We start from the raw sequence: 25,638 nt of genomic DNA on the forward strand, positions 1-25,638 counted from the left end.
TATTCACCTCCTCTAATAATACTCTCCACCTCCTCTAATAATACTATCCACCTCCTCTAATAATACTATCCACCTCCTCTAATAATACTATTCACCTCCTCTAATAATACTATCCACCTCCTCTAATAATACTATTCATCTCCTCTAATAATACTATCCGCATCCTCTAATAATACTCTCCACCTCCTCTAATAATACTTTCCACCTCCTCTAATAATACTATCCATCTCCTCTAATAATACTATCCACCTCCTCTAATAATACTATTCACCTCCTCTAATAATACTCTCCGCCTCCTCTAATAATACTATCCATCTCCTCTAATAATACTATTCACCTCCTCTAATAATACTATCCACCTCAACTAATAATACTATTCACCTCCTCTAATAATACTATCCGCCTCCTCTAATAGTACTATCCGCCTCCTCTAATAATACTCTCCGCCTCCTCTAATAATACTCTCCGCCTCCTCTAATAATACTCTCCGCCTCCTCTAATAATACTATCCGCCTCCTCTAATAATACTATTCGCCTCCTCTAATAATACTATCCGCCTCCTCTAATAATACTCTCCGCCTCCTCTAATAATACTCTCCGCCTCCTCTAATAATACTATCCGCCTCCTCTAATAATACTATCCACCTCCTCTAATAATACTATCCGCCTCCTCTAATAATACTATTCGCCTCCTCTAATAATACTATTCGCCTCCTCTAATAATACTATCCGCCTCCTCTAATAATACTATTCGCCTCCTCTAATAATACTATCCGCCTCCTCTAATAATACTATTCACCTCCTCTAATAATACTATCCACCTCCTCTAATAATACTATCCACCTCCTCTAATAATACTATTCACCTCCTCTAATAATACTATCCGCCTCCTCTAATAATACTATCCGCCTCCTCTAATAATACTCTCCGCCTCCTCTAATAATACTCTCCGCCTCCTCTAATAATACTATTCACCTCCTCTAATAATACTATTCACCTCCTCTAATAATACTATCCACCTCCTCTAATAATACTATCCACCTCCTCTAATAATACTATCCACCTCCTCTAATAATACTATTCACCTCCTCTAATAATACTATTCGCCTCCTCTAATAATACTATCCGCCTCCTCTAATAATACTCTCCGCCTCCTCTAATAATACTCTCCGCCTCCTCTAATAATACTCTCCGCCTCCTCTAATAATACTATTCGCCTCCTCTAATAATACTCTCCGCATCCTCTAATAATACTCTCCGCCTCCTCTAATAATACTATTCACCTCCTCTAATAATACTGTCCACCTCCTCTAATAATACTATTCACCTCCTCTAATAATACTATTCACCTCCTCTAATAATACTATCCACCTCCTCTAATAATACTATCCACCTCCTCTAATAATACTATCCGCCTCCTCTAATAATACTCTCCGCCTCCTCTAATAATACTCTCCGCCTCCTCTAATAATACTCTCCGCCTCCTCTAATAATACTCTCCGCCTCCTCTAATAATACTCTCCGCCTCCTCTAATAATACTTTCCGCCTCCTCTGATAATACTATTCGCCTCCTCTAATAATACTATTCACCTCCTCTAATAATACTCTCCACCTCCTCTAATAATACTCTCCACCTCCTCTAATAATACTCTCCACCTCCTCTAATAATACTCTCCACCTCCTCTAATAATACTCTCCACCTCCTCTAATAATACTCTCCACCTCCTCTAATAATACTCTCCACCTCCTCTAATAATACTATCCACCTCCTCTAATAATACTATCCACCTCCTCTAATAATACTATCCACCTCCTCTAATAATACTATCCACCTCCTCTAATAATACTATCCACCTCCTCTAATAATACTATCCACCTCCTCTAATAATACTATTCGCCTCCTCTAATAATACTATCCGCCTCCTCTAATAATACTATCCGCCTCCTCTAATAATACTATTCACCTCCTCTAATAATACTATCCACCTCCTCTAATAATACTATTCACCTCCTCTAATAATACTATCCACCTCCTCTAATAATACTATCCATCTCCTCTAATAATACTATTCACCTCCTCTAATAATACTATCCACCTCAACTAATAATACTATTCGCCTCCTCTAATAATACTATCCGCCTCCTCTAATAATACTATCCGCCTCCTCTAATAGTACTATCCGCCTCCTCTAATAATACTCTCCGCCTCCTCTAATAATACTCTCCGCCTCCTCTAATAATACTATCCGCCTCCTCTAATAATACTATTCGCCTCCTCTAATAATACTATCCGCCTCCTCTAATAATACTCTCCGCCTCCTCTAATAATACTCTCCGCCTCCTCTAATAATACTATCCGCCTCCTCTAATAATACTATCCACCTCCTCTAATAATACTATCCGCCTCCTCTAATAATACTATTCGCCTCCTCTAATAATACTATTCGCCTCCTCTAATAATACTATCCGCCTCCTCTAATAATACTATTCGCCTCCTCTAATAATACTATCCGCCTCCTCTAATAATACTATTCACCTCCTCTAATAATACTATCCACCTCCTCTAATAATACTATCCACCTCCTCTAATAATACTATTCACCTCCTCTAATAATACTATCCGCCTCCTCTAATAATACTATCCGCCTCCTCTAATAATACTCTCCGCCTCCTCTAATAATACTCTCCGCCTCCTCTAATAATACTATTCACCTCCTCTAATAATACTATTCACCTCCTCTAATAATACTATCCACCTCCTCTAATAATACTATCCACCTCCTCTAATAATACTATCCACCTCCTCTAATAATACTATCCACCTCCTCTAATAATACTATTCACCTCCTCTAATAATACTATTCACCTCCTCTAATAATACTATCCGCCTCCTCTAATAATACTCTCCGCCTCCTCTAATAATACTCTCCGCCTCCTCTAATAATACTCTCCGCCTCCTCTAATAATACTATTCGCCTCCTCTAATAATACTCTCCGCATCCTCTAATAATACTCTCCGCCTCCTCTAATAATACTATTCACCTCCTCTAATAATACTGTCCACCTCCTCTAATAATACTATTCACCTCCTCTAATAATACTCTCCGCCTCCTCTAATAATACTATTCGCCTCCTCTAATAATACTCTCCGCCTCCTCTAATAATACTCTCCGCCTCCTCTAATAATACTCTCCGCCTCCTCTAATAATACTATTCACCTCCTCTAATAATACTATCCACCTCCTCTAATAATACTATTCACCTCCTCTAATAATACTATTCACCTCCTCTAATAATACTATCCACCTCCTCTAATAATACTATCCACCTCCTCTAATAATACTATCCACCTCCTCTAATAATACTATCCACCTCCTCTAATAATACTATCCACCTCCTGTAATAATACTATTCACCTCCTCTAATAATACTATTCACCCCCTCTAATAATACTATCCACCCCCTCTAATAATACTCTCCACCTCATCTAATAATACTCTCCACCTCCTCTAATAATACTCTCCGCCTCTAATAATGCTCTCCGCCTCCTCTAATAATACTCTCCGCCTCCTCTAATAATACTCTCCGCCTCCTCTAATAATACTCTCCGCCTCCTCTAATAATACTCTCCGCCTCCTCTAATAATACTCTCCGCCTCCTCTAATAATACTCTTCGCCTCCTCTAATAATACTCTCCGCCTCTAATAATACTCTCCGCCTCCTCTAATAATACTCTCCGCCTCCTCTAATAATACTATTCACCTCCTCTAATAATACTATTCACCTCCTCTAATAATACTCTCCACCTCCTCTAATAATACTCTCCACCTCCTCTAATAATACTCTCCACCTCCTCTAATAATACTCTCCACCTCCTCTAATAATACTATTCACCTCCTCTAATAATACTATCCACCTCCTCTAATAATACTATCCACCTCCTCTAATAATACTATCCACCTCCTCTAATAATACTATTCACCTCCTCTAATAATACTATCCACCTCCTCTAATAATACTATTCACCTCCTCTAATAATACTATCCACCTCCTCTAATAATACTATTCACCTCCTCTAATAATACTATCCACCTCCTCTAATAATACTATCCACCTCCTCTAATACTCTACACCTCCTCTAATAATACTATCCACCGCCTCTAATACTCTACACCTCCTCTAATAATACTATCCACCTCCTCTAATAATACTATCCACCTCCGCTAATAATACTATTCACCTCCTCTAATAATACTCTCCACCTCCTCTAATAATACTATCCACCTCCTCTAATAATACTATCCACCTCCTCTAATAATACTATTCACCTCCTCTAATAATACTATCCACCTCCTCTAATAATACTATTCATCTCCTCTAATAATACTATCCGCATCCTCTAATAATACTCTCCACCTCCTCTAATAATACTTTCCACCTCCTCTAATAATACTATCCATCTCCTCTAATAATACTATCCACCTCCTCTAATAATACTATTCACCTCCTCTAATAATACTCTCCGCCTCCTCTAATAATACTATCCATCTCCTCTAATAATACTATTCACCTCCTCTAATAATACTATCCACCTCAACTAATAATACTATTCGCCTCCTCTAATAATACTATCCGCCTCCTCTAATAGTACTATCCGCCTCCTCTAATAATACTCTCCGCCTCCTCTAATAATACTCTCCGCCTCCTCTAATAATACTCTCCGCCTCCTCTAATAATACTATCCGCCTCCTCTAATAATACTATTCGCCTCCTCTAATAATACTATCCGCCTCCTCTAATAATACTCTCCGCCTCCTCTAATAATACTCTCTGCCTCCTCTAATAATACTATCCGCCTCCTCTAATAATACTATCCACCTCCTCTAATAATACTATCCGCCTCCTCTAATAATACTATTCGCCTCCTCTAATAATACTATTCGCCTCCTCTAATAATACTATCCGCCTCCTCTAATAATACTATTCGCCTCCTCTAATAATACTATCCGCCTCCTCTAATAATACTATTCACCTCCTCTAATAATACTATCCACCTCCTCTAATAATACTATCCGCCTCCTCTAATAATACTATTCGCCTCCTCTAATAATACTATCCGCCTCCTCTAATAATACTATCCGCCTCCTCTAATAATACTCTCCGCCTCCTCTAATAATACTCTCCGCCTCCTCTAATAATACTATTCACCTCCTCTAATAATACTATTCACCTCCTCTAATAATACTATCCACCTCCTCTAATAATACTATCCACCTCCTCTAATAATACTATCCACCTCCTCTAATAATACTATCCACCTCCTCTAATAATACTATTCGCCTCCTCTAATAATACTATTCGCCTCCTCTAATAATACTATCCGCCTCCTCTAATAATACTCTCCGCCTCCTCTAATAATACTCTCCGCCTCCTCTAATAATACTCTCCGCATCCTCTAATAATACTCTCCGCCTCCTCTAATAATACTATTCACCTCCTCTAATAATACTGTCCACCTCCTCTAATAATACTATTCACCTCCTCTAATAATACTATTCACCTCCTCTAATAATACTATCCACCTCCTCTAATAATACTATCCACCTCCTCTAATAATACTATCCGCCTCCTCTAATAATACTCTCCGCCTCCTCTAATAATACTCTCCGCCTCCTCTAATAATACTCTCCGCCTCCTCTAATAATACTCTCCGCCTCCTCTAATAATACTCTCCGCCTCCTCTAATAATACTCTCCGCCTCCTCTAATAATACTTTCCGCCTCCTCTGATAATACTATTCGCCTCCTCTAATAATACTATTCACCTCCTCTAATAATACTCTCCACCTCCTCTAATAATACTCTCCACCTCCTCTAATAATACTCTCCACCTCCTCTAATAATACTCTCCACCTCCTCTAATAATACTCTCCACCTCCTCTAATAATACTCTCCACCTCCTCTAATAATACTCTCCACCTCCTCTAATAATACTCTCCACCTCCTCTAATAATACTCTCCACCTCCTCTAATAATACTATCCACCTCCTCTAATAATACTATCCACCTCCTCTAATAATACTATCCACCTCCTCTAATAATACTATTCACCTCCTCTAATAATACTATCCGCCTCCTCTAATAATACTATCCGCCTCCTCTAATAATACTATCCGCCTCCTCTAATAATACTATCCGCCTCCTCTAATAATACTATTCGCCTCCTCTAATAATACTCTCCGCCTCCTCTAATAATACTCTCCGCCTCCTCTAATAATACTATTCACCTCCTCTAATAATACTATCCACCTCCTCTAATAATACTATTCACCTCCTCTAATAATACTATCCACCTCCTCTAATAATACTATCCATCTCCTCTAATAATACTATTCACCTCCTCTAATAATACTATCCACCTCAACTAATAATACTATTCGCCTCCTCTAATAATACTATCCGCCTCCTCTAATAGTACTATCCGCCTCCTCTAATAATACTCTCCGCCTCCTCTAATAATACTCTCCGCCTCCTCTAATAATACTCTCCGCCTCCTCTAATAATACTATCCGCCTCCTCTAATAATACTATTCGCCTCCTCTAATAATACTATCCGCCTCCTCTAATAATACTCTCCGCCTCCTCTAATAATACTCTCCGCCTCCTCTAATAATACTATCCGCCTCCTCTAATAATACTATCCACCTCCTCTAATAATACTATCCGCCTCCTCTAATAATACTATTCGCCTCCTCTAATAATACTATTCGCCTCCTCTAATAATACTATCCGCCTCCTCTAATAATACTATCCGCCTCCTCTAATAATACTATTCGCCTCCTCTAATAATACTATCCGCCTCCTCTAATAATACTATTCACCTCCTCTAATAATACTATCCACCTCCTCTAATAATACTATCCACCTCCTCTAATAATACTATTCACCTCCTCTAATAATACTATCCGCCTCCTCTAATAATACTATCCGCCTCCTCTAATAATACTCTCCGCCTCCTCTAATAATACTCTCCGCCTCCTCTAATAATACTATTCACCTCCTCTAATAATACTATTCACCTCCTCTAATAATACTATCCACCTCCTCTAATAATACTATCCACCTCCTCTAATAATACTATCCACCTCCTCTAATAATACTATCCACCTCCTCTAATAATACTCTCCACCTCCTCTAATAATACTCTCCACCTCCTCTAATAATACTCTCCACCTCCTCTAATAATACTCTCCACCTCCTCTAATAATACTCTCCACCTCCTCTAATAATACTCTCCACCTCCTCTAATAATACTCTCCACCTCCTCTAATAATACTATTCACCTCCTCTAATAATACTATCCACCTCCTCTAATAATACTATCCACCTCCTCTAATAATACTATCCACCTCCTCTAATAATACTATCCACCTCCTCTAATAATACTATCCACCTCCTCTAATAATACTATTCACCTCCTCTAATAATACTATCCACCTCCTCTAATAATACTATCCGCCTCCTCTAATAATACTATCCGCCTCCTCTAATAATACTATTCGCCTCCTCTAATAATACTCTCCGCCTCCTCTAATAATACTCTCCGCCTCCTCTAATAATACTCTCCGCCTCCTCTAATAATACTATTCACCTCCTCTAATAATACTATCCACCTCCTCTAATAATACTATTCACCTCCTCTAATAATACTATCCACCTCCTCTAATAATACTATCCACCTCCTCTAATAATACTATCCACCTCCTCTAATATTACTATCCACCTCCTCTAATAATACTATCCACCTCCTCTAATAATACTATCCACCTCCTCTAATAATACTATTCACCTCCTCTAATAATACTATTCACCCCCTCTAATAATACTATTCACCCCCTCTAATAATACTATCCACCTCCTCTAATAATACTCTCCACCTCCTCTAATAATACTCTCCACCTCCTCTAATAATACTCTCCGCCTCCTCTAATAATACTATTCGCCTCCTCTAATAATACTCTCCGCCTCCTCTAATAATACTCTCCGCCTCCTCTAATAATACTATTCGCCTCCTCTAATAATACTCTCCGCCTCCTCTAATAATACTCTCCGCCTCCTCTAATAATACTCTCCGCCTCCTCTAATAATACTCTCCGCCTCCTCTAATAATACTCTCCGCCTCCTCTAATAATACTATTCACCTCCTCTAATAATACTCTCCACCTTCTCTAATAATACTCTCCACCTCCTCTAATAATACTCTCCACCTCCTCTAATAATACTATCCACCTCCTCTAATAATACTATTCACCTCCTCTAATAATACTATCCACCTCCTCTAATAATACTATCCACCTCCTCTAATAATACTATCCACCTCCTCTAATAATACTATCCACCTCCTCTAATAATACTCTCTTCTATCTACTGTTTTTGTTTTCCTTCCATTTGCTTAACTTCTCCTCGTGGAATTGGATAGAAAGATGAGATACTAGATGTGCCCGTATGGTGTCTCTGACAGCATGGGCAGCACCATTGAGGCCATCTCCATTTTGAAGTAGGCAATTACAATTTCTTCTTGTGTGTTTGAAAAAAAAGATTAAACCGTGTCTCATTCATTTTTCTGAATTGTAATGTATTGTTCCTAAACGGTACACTTGACATGTTTAAATCTATTATCCTGTATAAATAGATACATGAATTGAATGAAATGGCCACTGACACACGGGGTAATACGGTCACTACGGATCATCACATTTCTGACAGAAAATCAAGCACAAAAACCACTCGGGAAAGATCATTCTAAAGATTATTACAATTTCAAACCATTAACGGCACATTAAAAAAACATTTAAAAAAAAGGTAGACAAAACATATTTTATTATAAGAGCTACAATGATTCAGTTTCCATAATAAAAGCAAAGTATTACATTATAAAATGTATTGTGGCATTAGATGCATGTGCTTTTAGATAGAGAAAGTAAAGAACATGGAAAAATGTATGTATAATAACACAATTGAACAGTCGTAAGATATCAATGCTCAGAAACTTCATATTGCAATTGCTTTTAAATGAGAGAGGTTTGAGGGTGATACATACAACCAATAAATATAAATACAACAAGGCAACAGTAAACATGTTGTCCCCCACAAATGATGCAGCGCAGGAGATCCGCTTGTTCAAAGTTTGGAATTTCAGTTGATTACTATAGCGCCTATCACTGTAGTTTTGGGGGCCTATCACTGTAGTTTTTGGGGCCTATCAGTGTCGTTTTTTGGGGGCCTATCAGTGTAGTTTTTGGGGCCTATCAGTGTAGTTTTTGGGGGCCTATCAGTGTAGTTTTTGGGGCCTATCAGTGTAGTTTTTGGGGCCTATCAGTGTAGTTTTTGGGGCCTATCAGTGTAGTTTCTTGGGGCCTATCAGTGTAGTTTCTTGGGGCCTATCAGTGTAGATTTTGGGGCCTATCAGTGTAGTTTTTGGGGCCTATCAGTGTAGTTTTTGGGGCCTATCAGTGTAGTTTTTGGGGGCCTATCAGTGTAGTTTTTGGGGGCCTATCAGTGTCGTTTTTTGGGGGCCTATCAGTGTAGTTTTTGGGGGCCTATCAGTGTCGTACTTGGGGCCTATCCGTGTAGTTGTTGGGGCCTATCAGTGTAGTTTTTGGGGGCCTATCAGTGTAGTTTTTGGGGGCCTATCAGTGTCGTACTTGGGGCCTATCCGTGTAGTTGTTGGGGCCTATCAGTGTAGTTTTTGGGGGCCTATCCGTGTAGTTGTTGGGGCCTATCAGTGTAGTTTTTGGGGGCCTATCAGTGTAGTTTTTGGGGGCCTATCAGTGTAGTTTTTGGGGGCCTATCAGTGTAGTTTTTTGGGGGCCTGTCAGTGTAGTTTTTTGGGGCCTATTTAAACACCGGATCTCTATGGCAAGACGCATCACTCAAGTTTCATCAAATTGGGGCGAGAGGTGGCTGAGATATTACGCGTGACAAATGTACGAATGGACAGACAGATCCAGCCCCCCTCTGATTTCATCGTGGGGGACAATAATGTGCTAGCCCTCCACCGAGAAAATATAAGAAAGAAATAAGGCAAAGAAAAAGGACAGAGCCCTCCACACAACCTCTCCAATCAAAGCCCTCCATACAAACCTCTCCAATCAGAGCCCTCCACACAACCTCTCCAATCAGAGCCCTCCACACAACCTCTCCAATCAGAGCCCTCCACACAACCTCTCCAATCAGAGCCCTCCACACAACCTCTCCAATCAGAGCCCTCCACACAACCTCTCCAATCAGAGCCCTCCACACAACCTCTCCAATCAGAGCCCTCCACACAACCTCTCCAATCAGAGCCCTCCACACAACCTCTCCAATCAGAGCCCTCCACACAACCTCTCCAATCAGAGCCCTCCACACAACCTCTCCAATCAGTCTTGCAAGAAAGACAGCTTGGTGAGTAAGTTCTGTCTCGTATGACTGTTGGGTTTATTACTAACCACGATCAAAAAAGGCAACAGAAAACGTGTAGTCCCCCACGAACGATACAGGGCCCCACCTTGGGCCAATAAGTTTTATTTTATAAATGCCGGATCTCTATGGCAAGACGCATCATTCCCCCAAGTTTCGTCAAAATCGGGACAGTGGTGTCTGAGATATAGCGTGGGTTAGCTAGACTCATTTCCCTTAGTACGTGTGCCAAATTTCTGCACTCAAACAGATCAAACAGATCAAACAGATCAAGAGATATAAACATGTGTCTGTTATAGCGCCACCGTGTGGTCAATACGGAATGTTCTTGCATATGTTTAGTCTTGACAGTGTTTGCAACATGTGTACCAAATTGAGTTTCAATACGAATATCCTTGACTGATTTACATGCATTTATGTGCCAGACCACGCCCACATTAATGTTTATTGGTCAATAGCGTCCATGTTGTTTTAGGTACTAGTCTGGAAAATACTGTGTTAAGAGACTTTTGTCCATAGATGCTACATACCAAGTTTCATGCAGATCGGTCATTCGGTGCCAGAAGCAATGTCGTTTTAAGTGTGCTTCATAAAATTCAAAATACACCAAGTGAAGTGACCCAAATCAAACAGCTGAGAGTTTTTTTTAAGAATCAATACTTTAAAAGGTTGGATTCTGAATTATTTATGAATGTCAAAAGATGAAAATAAGATCCGCGGCAACTGAGGAAAGCTAAATAAAGGACAGTGAGGACAGCTAAATGAACCACAGTGAGGACAGCTAAATAAAGGACAGTGAGGACAGCTAAATAAAGGACAGTGAGGACAGCTAAATGAAGGACAGTGAGGACAGCTAAATAAAGGACAGTGAGGACAGCTAAATGAACCACACCGAGGACAGCTAAATAAACCACAGTGAGGACAGCTAAATAAAGGACAGTGAGGACAGCTAAATGAAGGACAGTGAGGACAGCTAAATGAAGGACAGTGAGGACAGCTAAATGAAGGACAGTGAGGACAGCTAAATAAACCACAGTGAGGACAGCTAAATGAAGTACAGTGAGGACAGCTAAATAAAGGACAGTGAGGACAGCTAAATAAAGGACAGTGAGGACAGCTAAATAAAGGACAGTGAGGACAGCTAAATGAACCACACCGAGGACAGCTAAATAAACCACAGTGAGGACAGCTAAATAAAGGACAGTGAGGACAGCTAAATGAAGGACAGTGAGGACAGCTAATTGAAGGACAGTGAGGACAGCTAAATGAAGGACAGTGAGGACAGCTAAATAAACCACAGTGAGGACAGCTAAATGAAGGACAGTGAGGACAGCTAAATGAAGGACAGTGAGGACAGCTAATTGAAGGACAGTGAGGACAGCTAAATGAAGGACAGTGAGGACAGCTAAATGAAGGACAGTGAGGACAGCTAAATAAACCACAGTGAGGACAGCTAAATAAAGGACAGTGAGGACAGCTAAATAAAGGACAGTGAGGACAGCTAAATGAAGGACAGTGAGGACAGCTAAATAAAGGACAGTGAGGACAGCTAAATGAACCACACCGAGGACAGCTAAATAAACCACAGTGAGGACAGCTAAATAAAGGACAGTGAGGACAGCTAAATGAAGGACAGTGAGGACAGCTAAATGAAGGACAGTGAGGACAGCTAAATGAAGGACAGTGAGGACAGCTAAATAAACCACAGTGAGGACAGCTAAATGAAGTACAGTGAGGACAGCTAAATAAAGGACAGTGAGGACAGCTAAATAAAGGACAGTGAGGACAGCTAAATAAAGGACAGTGAGGACAGCTAAATGAACCACACCGAGGACAGCTAAATAAACCACAGTGAGGACAGCTAAATAAAGGACAGTGAGGACAGCTAAATGAAGGACAGTGAGGACAGCTAATTGAAGGACAGTGAGGACAGCTAAATGAAGGACAGTGAGGACAGCTAAATAAACCACAGTGAGGACAGCTAAATGAAGGACAGTGAGGACAGCTAAATGAAGGACAGTGAGGACAGCTAATTGAAGGACAGTGAGGACAGCTAAATGAAGGACAGTGAGGACAGCTAAATGAAGGACAGTGAGGACAGCTAAATAAACCACAGTGAGGACAGCTAAATGAACCACAGTGAGGACAGCTAAATGAAGGACAATGAGGACAGCTAAATAAAGGACAGTGAGGACAGCTAAATAAAGGACAGTGAGGACAGCTAAATGAAGGACAGTGAGGACAGAGTAGCTTCATAGACATATATTTTGGATACGAGAGGTTTTGGCAAATACAATGAACTCATTGACATTCGGCTGGGGAGGGAAAGAAAGAAAGAGAGAAAGAAAGAGAGAGAAAGAAAGAGAGAGAAAGAAAGAAAGAGAGAGAAAGAAAGAAAGAGAGAGAGAAAGAAAGAGAGAAAGACAAAGGCAGAGAGACACACAGAGTGAGAGAGAGAGAGAGAGAGAGAGAGAGAGAGAGAGAGAGAGAGAGAGAGAGAGAGAGAGAGAGAGAGAGAGAGAGAGAGAGAGAGAGAGAGAGACAGGAAGACAGACAGAGAGTGAGAATATAAAGAGAGATTTAAAGGCACAGTCATGTCTGCAAAGCAAGCAGAGGCACTAACAATAGCACCGAGAACAGAACAGTGGTCTTTTAGATTTTGCTTTCACAACAACATATGTCCTCTCTCTCTCTCTCTCTCTCTCTTTCTCTGTGTCGTCGTCCCTGTATGGCTTCAGTTAGAGAGGGGCATGTCCTCTCCAAACTTCATACAGTGGGCAGCGTTCTTGGCTTCAAACACCATCTGGACAACAGGTAGAAGGGCGGGAGAGAGAATAAAAGGAGAGAAAGAGATTTAAGCACGGGGAACATTAACGCTGTGGTACTACTTCTAGCATCATAAAGAAAAGGCCTTTTCACACAGCATTATTCTTAGCCTCAGGCTACTACAGGCCCTGTGCTATCTTCACACAGCATTATTCTGAGTCTCAGGCTACTACAGGCCCTGTGCTATCTTCACACAGCATTATTATGAGTCTCAGGCTACTACAGGCCCTGTGCTATCTTCACACAGCATTATTATGAGTCTCAGGCTACTACAGGCCCTGTGCTATCTTCACACAGCATTATTCTGAGTCTCAGGCTACTACAGGCCCATTGGCCGTCTATTACCAGTCTATTACCAGAATGCTAACAAAATTAGCAAACACTTGTAGTGAAATTACAGACACTGTTAGCTAAATAGTAATGAGTGAGTGTGGACATTTACAAGAGGAAGTGAACGAGAGAAAATGCTAAAAATTAACAAAGTTGCGTTGCAAACTTTTCTGCAGGAAGAGCAGCATGTGTACGTGGAGCAGAGGGGAGAAGAACAGAGGAGGAACAGCAGCATGTGTACATGGAGCAGAGGGGAGAAGAACAGAGGAGGAACAGCAGCATGTGTACATGGAGCAGAGGGGGGGAGAACAGAGGAGGAACAGCAGCATGTGTACATGGAGCAGAGGGGGGAAGAACAGAGGAGGAACAGCAGCAAGTGTACATGGAGCAGAGGGGGGAAGAACAGAGGAACAGCAGCGTGTGTACATGGAGCAGAGGGGAGAAGAACAGAGGAGGAACAGCAGCATGTGTACATGGAGCAGAGGGGGGAAGAATATAGGAGGAACAGCAGCATGTGTAAATGGAGCAGAGGGGGGAAGAACAGAGGAGGAACAGCAGCAGGTGTACATGGAGCAGAGGGGGGAAGAACAGAGGAGGAACAGCAGCATGTGTACATGGAGCAGAGGGGGGAAGAACAGAGGAGGAACAGCAGCATGTGTACATGGAGCAGAGGAGGGAAGAACAGAGGAGGAACAGCAGCATGTGTACATGGAGCAGAGGGGGCAAGAACGGAGGAGGAACAGCAGCATGTGTACATGGAGCAGAGGGGGGAAGAACAGAGGAGGAACAGCAGCATGTGTACATGGAGCAGAGGGGGGAGAACAGAGGAGGAACAGCAGCATGTGTACATGGAGAAGAGGGGGGAAGAACGGAGGAACAGCAGCATGTGTACATGGAGCAGAGGGGGGAAGAACGGAGGAACAGCAGCATGTGTACATGGAGCAGAGGGGGGAAGAACAGAGGAGGAACAGCAGCATGTGTACATGGAGCAGAGGGGGGAAGAACAGAGGAGGAACAGCAGCAGGTGTACATGGAGCAGAGGGGGGAAGAACAGAGGAGGAACAGCAGCATGTGTACATGGAGCAGAGGGGGGAAGAACAGAGGAGGAACAGCAGCATGTGTACATGGAGCAGAGGGGGGAAGAACAGAGGAGGAACAGCAGCATGTGTACATGGAGCAGAGGGGGGAAGAACAGAGGAGGAACAGCAGCATGTGTACATGGAGCAGAGGGGGGAAGAACAGAGGAGGAACAGCAGCATGTGTACATGGAGCAGAGGGGGGAAGAACGGAGGAACAGCAGCATGTGTACATGGAGCAGAGGGGGGAAGAACAGAGAAGGAACAGCAGCATGTGTACATGGAGCAGAGGGGGGAAGAACAGAGGAGGAACAGCAGCATGTGTACATGGAGCAGAGGGGGGAAGATCGGAGGAGGAACAGCAGCATGTGTACATGGAGCAGAGGGGGGAAGAACAGAGGAGGAACAGCAGCATGTGTACATGGAGCAGAGGGGGGAAGAACAGAGGAGGAACAGCAGCATGTGTACATGGAGCAGAGGGGGGAAGAACAGAGGAGGAACAGCAGCATGTGTACATGGAGCAGAGGGGGGAAGAACAGAGGAGGAACAGCAGCATTGACTCAGTACTGGTACTCTGTGTATATAACCATGTTATCATTGACTCAGTACTGGTACTCTGTGTATAGAGCCATGTTATCATTAACTCAGTACTGGTACTCTGTGTATAGAGCCATGTTATCATTGACTCAGTACTGGTACTCTGTGTATATAGCCATGTTATCATTGACTCAGTACTGGTACTCTGTGTATATAACCATGTTATCATTAACTCAGTACTGGTACTCTGTGTATATAGCCATGTTACCATTGACTCAGTACTGGTACTCTGTGTATATAACCATGTTATCATTGACTCAGTACTGGTACTCTGTGTATAGAGCCATGTTATCATTAACTCAGTACTGGTACTCTGTGTATATAACCATGTTATCATTAACTCAGTACTGGTACTCTGTGTATATAGCCATGTTATCATTAACTCAGTACTGGTACTCTGTGTATATAGCCATGTTATCATTAACTCAGTACTGGTACTCTGTGTATATATCCATGTTATCATTGACTCAGTACTGGTACTCTGTGTATATAGCCATGTTACCATTGACTCAGTACTGGTACTCTGTGTATATAGCCATGTTACCATTGACTCAGTACTGGTACTCTGTGTATATAACCATGTTATCATTGACTCAGTACTGGTACTCTGTGTATATAGCCATGTTACCATTGACTCAGTACTGGTACTCTGTGTATATAACCATGTTATCATTGACTCAGTACTGGTACTCTGTGTATACAGCCATGTTATCATTAACTCAGTACTGGTACTCTGTGTATATAACCATGTTATCATTAACTCAGTACTGGTACTCTGTGTATAGTACCATGTTATCATTAACTCAGTACTGGTACTCTGTGTATATAACCATGTTATCATTAACTCAGTACTGGTACTCTGTGTATAGAGCCATGTTATCATTAACTCAGTACTGGTACTCTGTGTATAGTACCATGTTATCATTAACTCAGTACTGGTACTCTGTGTATAGAGCCATGTTATCATTAACTCAGTACTGGTACTCTGTGTATATAGCCATGTTACCATTAACTCAGTACTGGTACTCTGTGTATATAGCCATGTTACCATTAACTCAGTACTGGTACTCTGTGTATATATCCATGTTATCATTGACTCAGTACTGGTACTCTGTGTATATAACCATGTTATCATTAACTCAGTACTGGTACTCTGTGTATATAACCATGTTATCATTAACTCAGTACTGGTACTCTGTGTATATATCCATGTTATCATTGACTCAGTACTGGTACTCTGTGTATATAGCCATGTTATCATTAACTCAGTACTGGTACTCTGTGTATATAACCATGTTATCATTAACTCAGTACTGGTACTCTGTGTATACAGCCATGTTATCATTGACTCAGTACTGGTACCCCAGGTATATAGCCATGTTATCATTGACTCAGTACTGGTACTCTGTGTATATAACCATGTTATCATTAACTCAGTACTGGTACTCTGTGTATACAGCCATGTTATCATTGACTCAGTACTGGTACCCCAGGTATATAGCCATGTTATCATTAACTCAGTACTGGTACTCTGTGTATAGTACCATGTTATTGTTACTCATTGTGTATTTATTATGACGTGTTTTACTTTTCTATTATTTCTCTATTTTCTTTCTCTCTGTATTGTTGGGAACGACCTGTAACTAATCATTTCACTGTTAGTCTACACCTGTTGTTTACCAAGCATGTCACTAATAACATGTGATTTGCCACACTCCTCCTCTCACCTGGTTGTGGACGTAGGCCTGACAGGAGTAACACCACACCGACAGGTCAGCGAAGCTCAGTACCAGACGATGTTCTGACACCACGCCGTGGGTTAACATGTGCTGGTTGACATAGCGACCACAGTACACCTGGACATAGCGAAGAGGAAAAACACGAGTCAGAGAATGGCATGTAACATCTTCTTGCTATGATGTCAAACACAAATTGAGGACAATAAAAGTTAAATGTATATCTTATCCAGACGCCGGTAGAGGTCGACCTCTAGACGCCGGTACAGGTCGACCTCTAGACGCCGGTACAGGTCGACCTCTAGACGCCGGTACAGGTCGACCTCTAGACGCCGGTAGAGGTCGACCTCCAGACGCCGGTACAGGTCGACCTCCAGACGCCGGTACAGGTCGACCTCTAGACGACGGTACAGGTCGACCTCTAGACGACGGTAGAGGTCGACCTCTAGACGCCGGTAGAGGTCGACCTCTAGACGCCGGTAGAGGTCGACCTCCAGACGCCGGTAGAGGTCGACCTCCAGACGCCGGTAGAGGTCGACCTCCAGACGCCGGTACAGGTCGACCTCCAGACGCCGGTAGAGGTCGACCTCCAGACGCCGGTAGAGGTCGACCTCTAGACGCCGGTAGAGGTCGACCTCCAGACGCCGGTACAGGTCGACCTCCAGACGCCGGTACAGGTCGACCTCCAGACGCCGGTAGAGGTCGACCTCTAGACGCCGGTACAGGTCGACCTCTAGACGCCGGTAGAGGTCGACCTCTAGACGCCGGTAGAGGTCGACCTCTAGACGCCGGTAGAGGTCGACCTCTAGACGCCGGTACAGGTCGACCTCCAGACGCCGGTAGAGGTCGACCTCTAGACGCCGGTACAGGTCGACCTCTAGACGCCGGTAGAGGTCGACCTCTAGACGCCGGTAGAGGTCGACCTCCAGACGCCGGTAGAGGTCGACCTCCAGACGCCGGTACAGGTCGACCTCCAGACGCCGGTAGAGGTCGACCTCCAGACGCCGGTAGAGGTCGACCTCTAGACGCCGGTACAGGTCGACCTCCAGACGCCGGTACAGGTCGACCTCCAGACGCCGGTACAGGTCGACCTCCAGACGCCGGTAGAGGTCGACCTCTAGACGCCGGTACAGGTCGACCTCTAGACGCCGGTAGAGGTCGACCTCTAGACGCCGGTAGAGGTCGACCTCTAGACGCCGGTAGAGGTCGACCTCTAGACGCCGGTACAGGTCGACCTCCAGACGCCGGTAGAGGTCGACCTCTAGACGCCGGTACAGGTCGACCTCTAGACGCCGGTAGAGGTCGACCTCTAGACGCCGGTAGAGGTCGACCTCTAGACGCCGGTAGAGGTCGACCTCTAGACGCCGGTAGAGGTCGACCTCCAGACGCCGGTAGAGGTCGACCTCTAGACGCCGGTAGAGGTCGACCTCTAGACGCCGGTACAGGTCGACCTCTAGACGCCGGTAGAGGTCGACCTCTAGACGCCGGTAGAGGTCGACCTCTAGACGCCGGTACAGGTCGACCTCCAGACGCCGGTAGAGGTCGACCTCTAGACGCCGGTACAGGTCGACCTCTAGACGCCGGTAGAGGTCGACCTCCAGACGCCGGTAGAGGTCGACCTCCAGACGCCGGTACAGGTCGACCTCCAGACGCCGGTAGAGGTCGACCTCTAGACGCCGGTAGAGGTCGACGTCTAGACGCCGGTAGAGGTCGATCACTAGACGCCGGTAGAGGTCGACCTCTAGACGCCGGTAGAGGTCGACCTCTAGACGCCGGTACAGGTCGACCTCTAGACGCCGGCACAGGTCGACCTCTAGACGCCGGTAGAGGTCGACCTCCAGACGCCGGTAGAGGTCGACCTCTAGACGCCGGTAGAGGTCGACCTCTAGACGCCGGTAGAGGTCGACCTCCAGACGCCGGTAGAGGTCGACCTCTAGACGCCGGTAGAGGTCGACCTCTAGACGCCGGTACAGGTCGACCTCTAGACGCCGGCACAGGTCGACCTCTAGACGCCGGTAGAGGTCGACCTCCAGACGCCGGTAGAGGTCGACCTCTAGACGCCGGTAGAGGTCGACCTCCAGACGCCGGTAGAGGTCGACCTCCAGACGCCGGTAGAGGTCGACCTCTAGACGCCGGTACAGGTCGACCTCTAGACGCCGGTAGAGGTCGACCTCTAGACGCCGGTAGAGGTCGACCTCTAGACGCCGGTACAGGTCGACCTCTAGACGCCGGTAGAGGTCGACCTCCAGACGCCGGTAGAGGTCGACCTCTAGACGCCGGTACAGGTCGACCTCTAGACGCCGGTAGAGGTCGACCTCTAGACGCCGGTACAGGTCGACCTCTAGACGCCGGTAGAGGTCGACCTCCAGACGCCGGTAGAGGTCGACCTCTAGACGCCGGTACAGGTCGACCTCTAGACGCCGGTAGAGGTCGACCTCTAGACGCCGGTAGAGGTCGACCTCTAGACGCCGGTAGAGGTCGACCTCCAGACGCCGGTAGAGGTCGACCTCCAGACGCCGGTACAGGTCGACCTCCAGACGCCGGTAGAGGTCGACCTCTAGACGCCGGTAGAGGTCGACCTCTAGACGCCGGTACAGGTCGACCTCTAGACGCCGGTACAGGTCGACCTCTAGACGCCGGTACAGGTCGACCTCCAGACGCCGGTAGAGGTCGACCTCTAGACGCCGGTACAGGTCGACCTCTAGACGCCGGTACAGGTCGACCTCCAGACGCCGGTACAGGTCGACCTCTAGACGCCGGTACAGGTCGACCTCTAGACGCCGGTAGAGGTCGACCTCTAGACGCCGGTACAGGTCGACCTCTAGACGCCGGTAGAGGTCGACCTCTAGACGCCGGTACAGGTCGACCTCTAGACGCCGGTAGAGGTCGACCTCTAGACGCCGGTAGAGGTCGACCTCCAGACGCCGGTAGAGGTCGACCTCCAGACGCCGGTAGAGGTCGACCTCTAGACGCCGGTACAGGTCGACCTCTAGACGCCGGTAGAGGTCGACCTCTAGACGCCGGTAGAGGTCGACCTCTAGACGCCGGTAGAGGTCGACCTCCAGACGCCGGTAGAGGTCGACCTCTAGACGCCGGTACAGGTCGACCTCTAGACGCCGGTACAGGTCGACCTCTAGACGCCGGTAGAGGTCGACCTCTAGACGCCGGTAGAGGTCGACCTCTAGACGCCGGTACAGGTCGACCTCTAGACGCCGGTACAGGTCGACCTCTAGACGCCGGTAGAGGTCGACCTCTAGACGCCGGTAGAGGTCGACCTCTAGACGCCGGTAGAGGTCGACCTCTAGACGCCGGTACAGGTCGACCTCTAGACGCCGGTAGAGGTCGACCTCTAGACGCCGGTAGAGGTCGACCTCTAGACGCCGGTACAGGTCGACCTCCAGACGCCGGTAGAGGTCGACCTCTAGACGCCGGTACAGGTCGACCTCTAGACGCCGGTAGAGGTCGACCTCCAGACGCCGGTAGAGGTCGACCTCCAGACGCCGGTACAGGTCGACCTCCAGACGCCGGTAGAGGTCGACCTCCAGACGCCGGTAGAGGTCGACCTCTAGACGCCGGTAGAGGTCGACGTCTAGACGCCGGTAGAGGTCGATCACTAGACGCCGGTAGAGGTCGACCTCTAGACGCCGGTAGAGGTCGACCTCTAGACGCCGGTACAGGTCGACCTCTAGACGCCGGCACAGGTCGACCTCTAGACGCCGGTAGAGGTCGACCTCCAGACGCCGGTAGAGGTCGACCTCTAGACGCCGGTAGAGGTCGACCTCTAGACGCCGGTAGAGGTCGACCTCCAGACGCCGGTAGAGGTCGACCTCTAGACGCCGGTAGAGGTCGACCTCTAGACGCCGGTACAGGTCGACCTCTAGACGCCGGCACAGGTCGACCTCTAGACGCCGGTAGAGGTCGACCTCCAGACGCCGGTAGAGGTCGACCTCTAGACGCCGGTAGAGGTCGACCTCCAGACGCCGGTAGAGGTCGACCTCTAGACGCCGGTACAGGTCGACCTCTAGACGCCGGTAGAGGTCGACCTCTAGACGCCGGTAGAGGTCGACCTCTAGACGCCGGTACAGGTCGACCTCTAGACGCCGGTAGAGGTCGACCTCCAGACGCCGGTAGAGGTCGACCTCCAGACGCCGGTAGAGGTCGACCTCTAGACGCCGGTACAGGTCGACCTCTAGACGCCGGTAGAGGTCGACCTCCAGACGCCGGTAGAGGTCGACCTCTAGACGCCGGTACAGGTCGACCTCTAGACGCCGGTAGAGGTCGACCTCTAGACGCCGGTAGAGGTCGACCTCTAGACGCCGGTAGAGGTCGACCTCTAGACGCCGGTAGAGGTCGACCTCCAGACGCCGGTAGAGGTCGACCTCCAGACGCCGGTACAGGTCGACCTCCAGACGCCGGTAGAGGTCGACCTCTAGACGCCGGTAGAGGTCGACCTCTAGACGCCGGTACAGGTCGACCTCTAGACGCCGGTAGAGGTCGACCTCTAGACGCCGGTAGAGGTCGACCTCTAGACGCCGGTAGAGGTCGACCTCCAGACGCCGGTACAGGTCGACCTCCAGACGCCGGTACAGGTCGACCTCCAGACGCCGGTAGAGGTCGACCTCCAGACGCCGGTAGAGGTCGACCTCTAGACGCCGGTAGAGGTCGACGTCTAGACGCCGGTAGAGGTCGATCACTAGACGCCGGTAGAGGTCGACCTCTAGACGCCGGTAGAGGTCGACCTCTAGACGCCGGTACAGGTCGACCTCTAGACGCCGGCACAGGTCGACCTCTAGACGCCGGTAGAGGTCGACCTCCAGACGCCGGTAGAGGTCGACCTCTAGACGCCGGTAGAGGTCGACCTCTAGACGCCGGTAGAGGTCGACCTCCAGACGCCGGTAGAGGTCGACCTCTAGACGCCGGTAGAGGTCGACCTCTAGACGCCGGTACAGGTCGACCTCTAGACGCCGGCACAGGTCGACCTCTAGACGCCGGTAGAGGTCGACCTCCAGACGCCGGTAGAGGTCGACCTCTAGACGCCGGTAGAGGTCGACCTCCAGACGCCGGTAGAGGTCGACCTCCAGACGCCGGTAGAGGTCGACCTCTAGACGCCGGTACAGGTCGACCTCTAGACGCCGGTAGAGGTCGACCTCTAGACGCCGGTAGAGGTCGACCTCTAGACGCCGGTACAGGTCGACCTCTAGACGCCGGTAGAGGTCGACCTCCAGACGCCGGTAGAGGTCGACCTCCAGACGCCGGTAGAGGTCGACCTCTAGACGCCGGTACAGGTCGACCTCTAGACGCCGGTAGAGGTCGACCTCCAGACGCCGGTAGAGGTCGACCTCTAGACGCCGGTACAGGTCGACCTCTAGACGCCGGTAGAGGTCGACCTCTAGACGCCGGTAGAGGTCGACCTCTAGACGCCGGTAGAGGTCGACCTCCAGACGCCGGTAGAGGTCGACCTCCAGACGCCGGTACAGGTCGACCTCCAGACGCCGGTAGAGGTCGACCTCTAGACGCCGGTAGAGGTCGACCTCTAGACGCCGGTACAGGTCGACCTCTAGACGCCGGTACAGGTCGACCTCTAGACGCCGGTACAGGTCGACCTCCAGACGCCGGTAGAGGTCGACCTCTAGACGCCGGTAGAGGTCGACCTCTAGACGCCGGTACAGGTCGACCTCTAGACGCCGGTAGAGGTCGACCTCTAGACGCCGGTACAGGTCGACCTCTAGACGCCGGTAGAGGTCGACCTCTAGACGCCGGTAGAGGTCGACCTCCAGACGCCGGTAGAGGTCGACCTCCAGACGCCGGTAGAGGTCGACCTCTAGACGCCGGTACAGGTCGACCTCTAGACGCCGGTAGAGGTCGACCTCTAGACGCCGGTAGAGGTCGACCTCTAGACGCCGGTAGAGGTCGACCTCCAGACGCCGGTAGAGGTCGACCTCTAGACGCCGGTACAGGTCGACCTCTAGACGCCGGTACAGGTCGACCTCTAGACGCCGGTAGAGGTCGACCTCTAGACGCCGGTAGAGGTCGACCTCTAGACGCCGGTACAGGTCGACCTCTAGACGCCGGTACAGGTCGACCTCTAGACGCCGGTAGAGGTCGACCTCTAGACGCCGGTAGAGGTCGACCTCTAGACGCCGGTAGAGGTCGACCTCTAGACGCCGGTACAGGTCGACCTCTAGACGCCGGTAGAGGTCGACCTCTAGACGCCGGTAGAGGTCGACCTCTAGACGCCGGTACAGGTCGACCTCCAGACGCCGGTAGAGGTCGACCTCTAGACGCCGGTACAGGTCGACCTCTAGACGCCGGTAGAGGTCGACCTCCAGACGCCGGTAGAGGTCGACCTCCAGACGCCGGTACAGGTCGACCTCCAGACGCCGGTAGAGGTCGACCTCTAGACGCCGGTAGAGGTCGACGTCTAGACGCCGGTAGAGGTCGATCACTAGACGCCGGTAGAGGTCGACCTCTAGACGCCGGTAGAGGTCGACCTCTAGACGCCGGTACAGGTCGACCTCTAGACGCCGGTAGAGGTCGACCTCCAGACGCCGGTAGAGGTCGACCTCTAGACGCCGGCACAGGTCGACCTCTAGACGCCGGTAGAGGTCGACCTCCAGACGCCGGTAGAGGTCGACCTCTAGACGCCGGTAGAGGTCGACCTCTAGACGCCGGTAGAGGTCGACCTCCAGACGCCGGTAGAGGTCGACCTCTAGACGCCGGTAGAGGTCGACCTCTAGACGCCGGTACAGGTCGACCTCTAGACGCCGGCACAGGTCGACCTCTAGACGCCGGTAGAGGTCGACCTCCAGACGCCGGTAGAGGTCGACCTCTAGACGCCGGTAGAGGTCGACCTCCAGACGCCGGTAGAGGTCGACCTCTAGACGCCGGTACAGGTCGACCTCTAGACGCCGGTAGAGGTCGACCTCTAGACGCCGGTAGAGGTCGACCTCTAGACGCCGGTACAGGTCGACCTCTAGACGCCGGTAGAGGTCGACCTCCAGACGCCGGTAGAGGTCGACCTCCAGACGCCGGTAGAGGTCGACCTCTAGACGCCGGTACAGGTCGACCTCTAGACGCCGGTAGAGGTCGACCTCCAGACGCCGGTAGAGGTCGACCTCTAGACGCCGGTACAGGTCGACCTCTAGACGCCGGTAGAGGTCGACCTCTAGACGCCGGTAGAGGTCGACCTCTAGACGCCGGTAGAGGTCGACCTCCAGACGCCGGTAGAGGTCGACCTCCAGACGCCGGTAGAGGTCGACCTCCAGACGCCGGTACAGGTCGACCTCCAGACGCCGGTAGAGGTCGACCTCTAGACGCCGGTACAGGTCGACCTCTAGACGCCGGTACAGGTCGACCTCTAGACGCCGGTACAGGTCGACCTCCAGACGCCGGTAGAGGTCGACCTCTAGACGCCGGTACAGGTCGACCTCTAGACGCCGGTACAGGTCGACCTCCAGACGCCGGTACAGGTCGACCTCTAGACGCCGGTACAGGTCGACCTCTAGACGCCGGTAGAGGTCGACCTCTAGACGCCGGTACAGGTCGACCTCTAGACGCCGGTAGAGGTCGACCTCTAGACGCCGGTACAGGTCGACCTCTAGACGCCGGTAGAGGTCGACCTCTAGACGCCGGTAGAGGTCGACCTCCAGACGCCGGTAGAGGTCGACCTCCAGACGCCGGTAGAGGTCGACCTCTAGACGCCGGTACAGGTCGACCTCTAGACGCCGGTAGAGGTCGACCTCTAGACGCCGGTAGAGGTCGACCTCTAGACGCCGGTAGAGGTCGACCTCTAGACGCCGGTAGAGGTCGACCTCCAGACGCCGGTACAGGTCGACCTCCAGACGCCGGTACAGGTCGACCTCCAGACGCCGGTAGAGGTCGACCTCCAGACGCCGGTAGAGGTCGACCTCTAGACGCCGGTAGAGGTCGACGTCTAGACGCCGGTAGAGGTCGATCACTAGACGCCGGTAGAGGTCGACCTCTAGACGCCGGTACAGGTCGACCTCTAGACGCCGGTACAGGTCGACCTCTAGACGCCGGCACAGGTCGACCTCTAGACGCCGGTAGAGGTCGACCTCCAGACGCCGGTAGAGGTCGACCTCTAGACGCCGGTAGAGGTCGACCTCTAGACGCCGGTAGAGGTCGACCTCCAGACGCCGGTAGAGGTCGACCTCCAGACGCCGGTAGAGGTCGACCTCTAGACGCCGGTACAGGTCGACCTCTAGACGCCGGCACAGGTCGACCTCTAGACGCCGGCACAGGTCGACCTCTAGACGCCGGTAGAGGTCGACCTCCAGACGCCGGTAGAGGTCGACCTCTAGACGCCGGTAGAGGTCGACCTCCAGACGCCGGTAGAGGTCGACCTCCAGACGCCGGTAGAGGTCGACCTCTAGACGCCGGTACAGGTCGACCTCTAGACGCCGGTAGAGGTCGACCTCTAGACGCCGGTAGAGGTCGACCTCTAGACGCCGGTACAGGTCGACCTCTAGACGCCGGTAGAGGTCGACCTCCAGACGCCGGTAGAGGTCGACCTCCAGACGCCGGTAGAGGTCGACCTCTAGACGCCGGTACAGGTCGACCTCTAGACGCCGGTAGAGGTCGACCTCCAGACG

General features: G+C 48.7%; 1 protein-coding gene across 2 annotated transcripts in view; it reads right to left on the minus strand.

Annotated features, from left to right (window-relative positions):
• Window positions 1-8,614: 8,614 nt before the first annotated feature.
• hdac6 (histone deacetylase 6) overlaps window positions 8,615-25,638 on the minus strand; it is a 78,941-nt gene continuing 61,917 nt past the window's right edge. For both annotated transcript variants that reach the window (XM_071373302.1, XM_071373301.1), the window contains exons 26-27: window positions 17,018-17,146; window positions 8,615-13,264 (exon numbers count right to left, since the gene is read on the minus strand). In XM_071373302.1, the coding sequence (XP_071229403.1) occupies window positions 13,196-13,264; window positions 17,018-17,146 (198 nt within the window). In that variant the 3' untranslated portion in view covers window positions 8,615-13,195. The remainder of the gene's footprint in view (window positions 13,265-17,017; window positions 17,147-25,638) is intronic.

Source organism: Salvelinus alpinus, chromosome 28 (assembly GCF_045679555.1).
Source record: "Salvelinus alpinus chromosome 28, SLU_Salpinus.1, whole genome shotgun sequence".
Taxonomy (NCBI): Eukaryota; Metazoa; Chordata; class Actinopteri; order Salmoniformes; family Salmonidae; genus Salvelinus; species Salvelinus alpinus.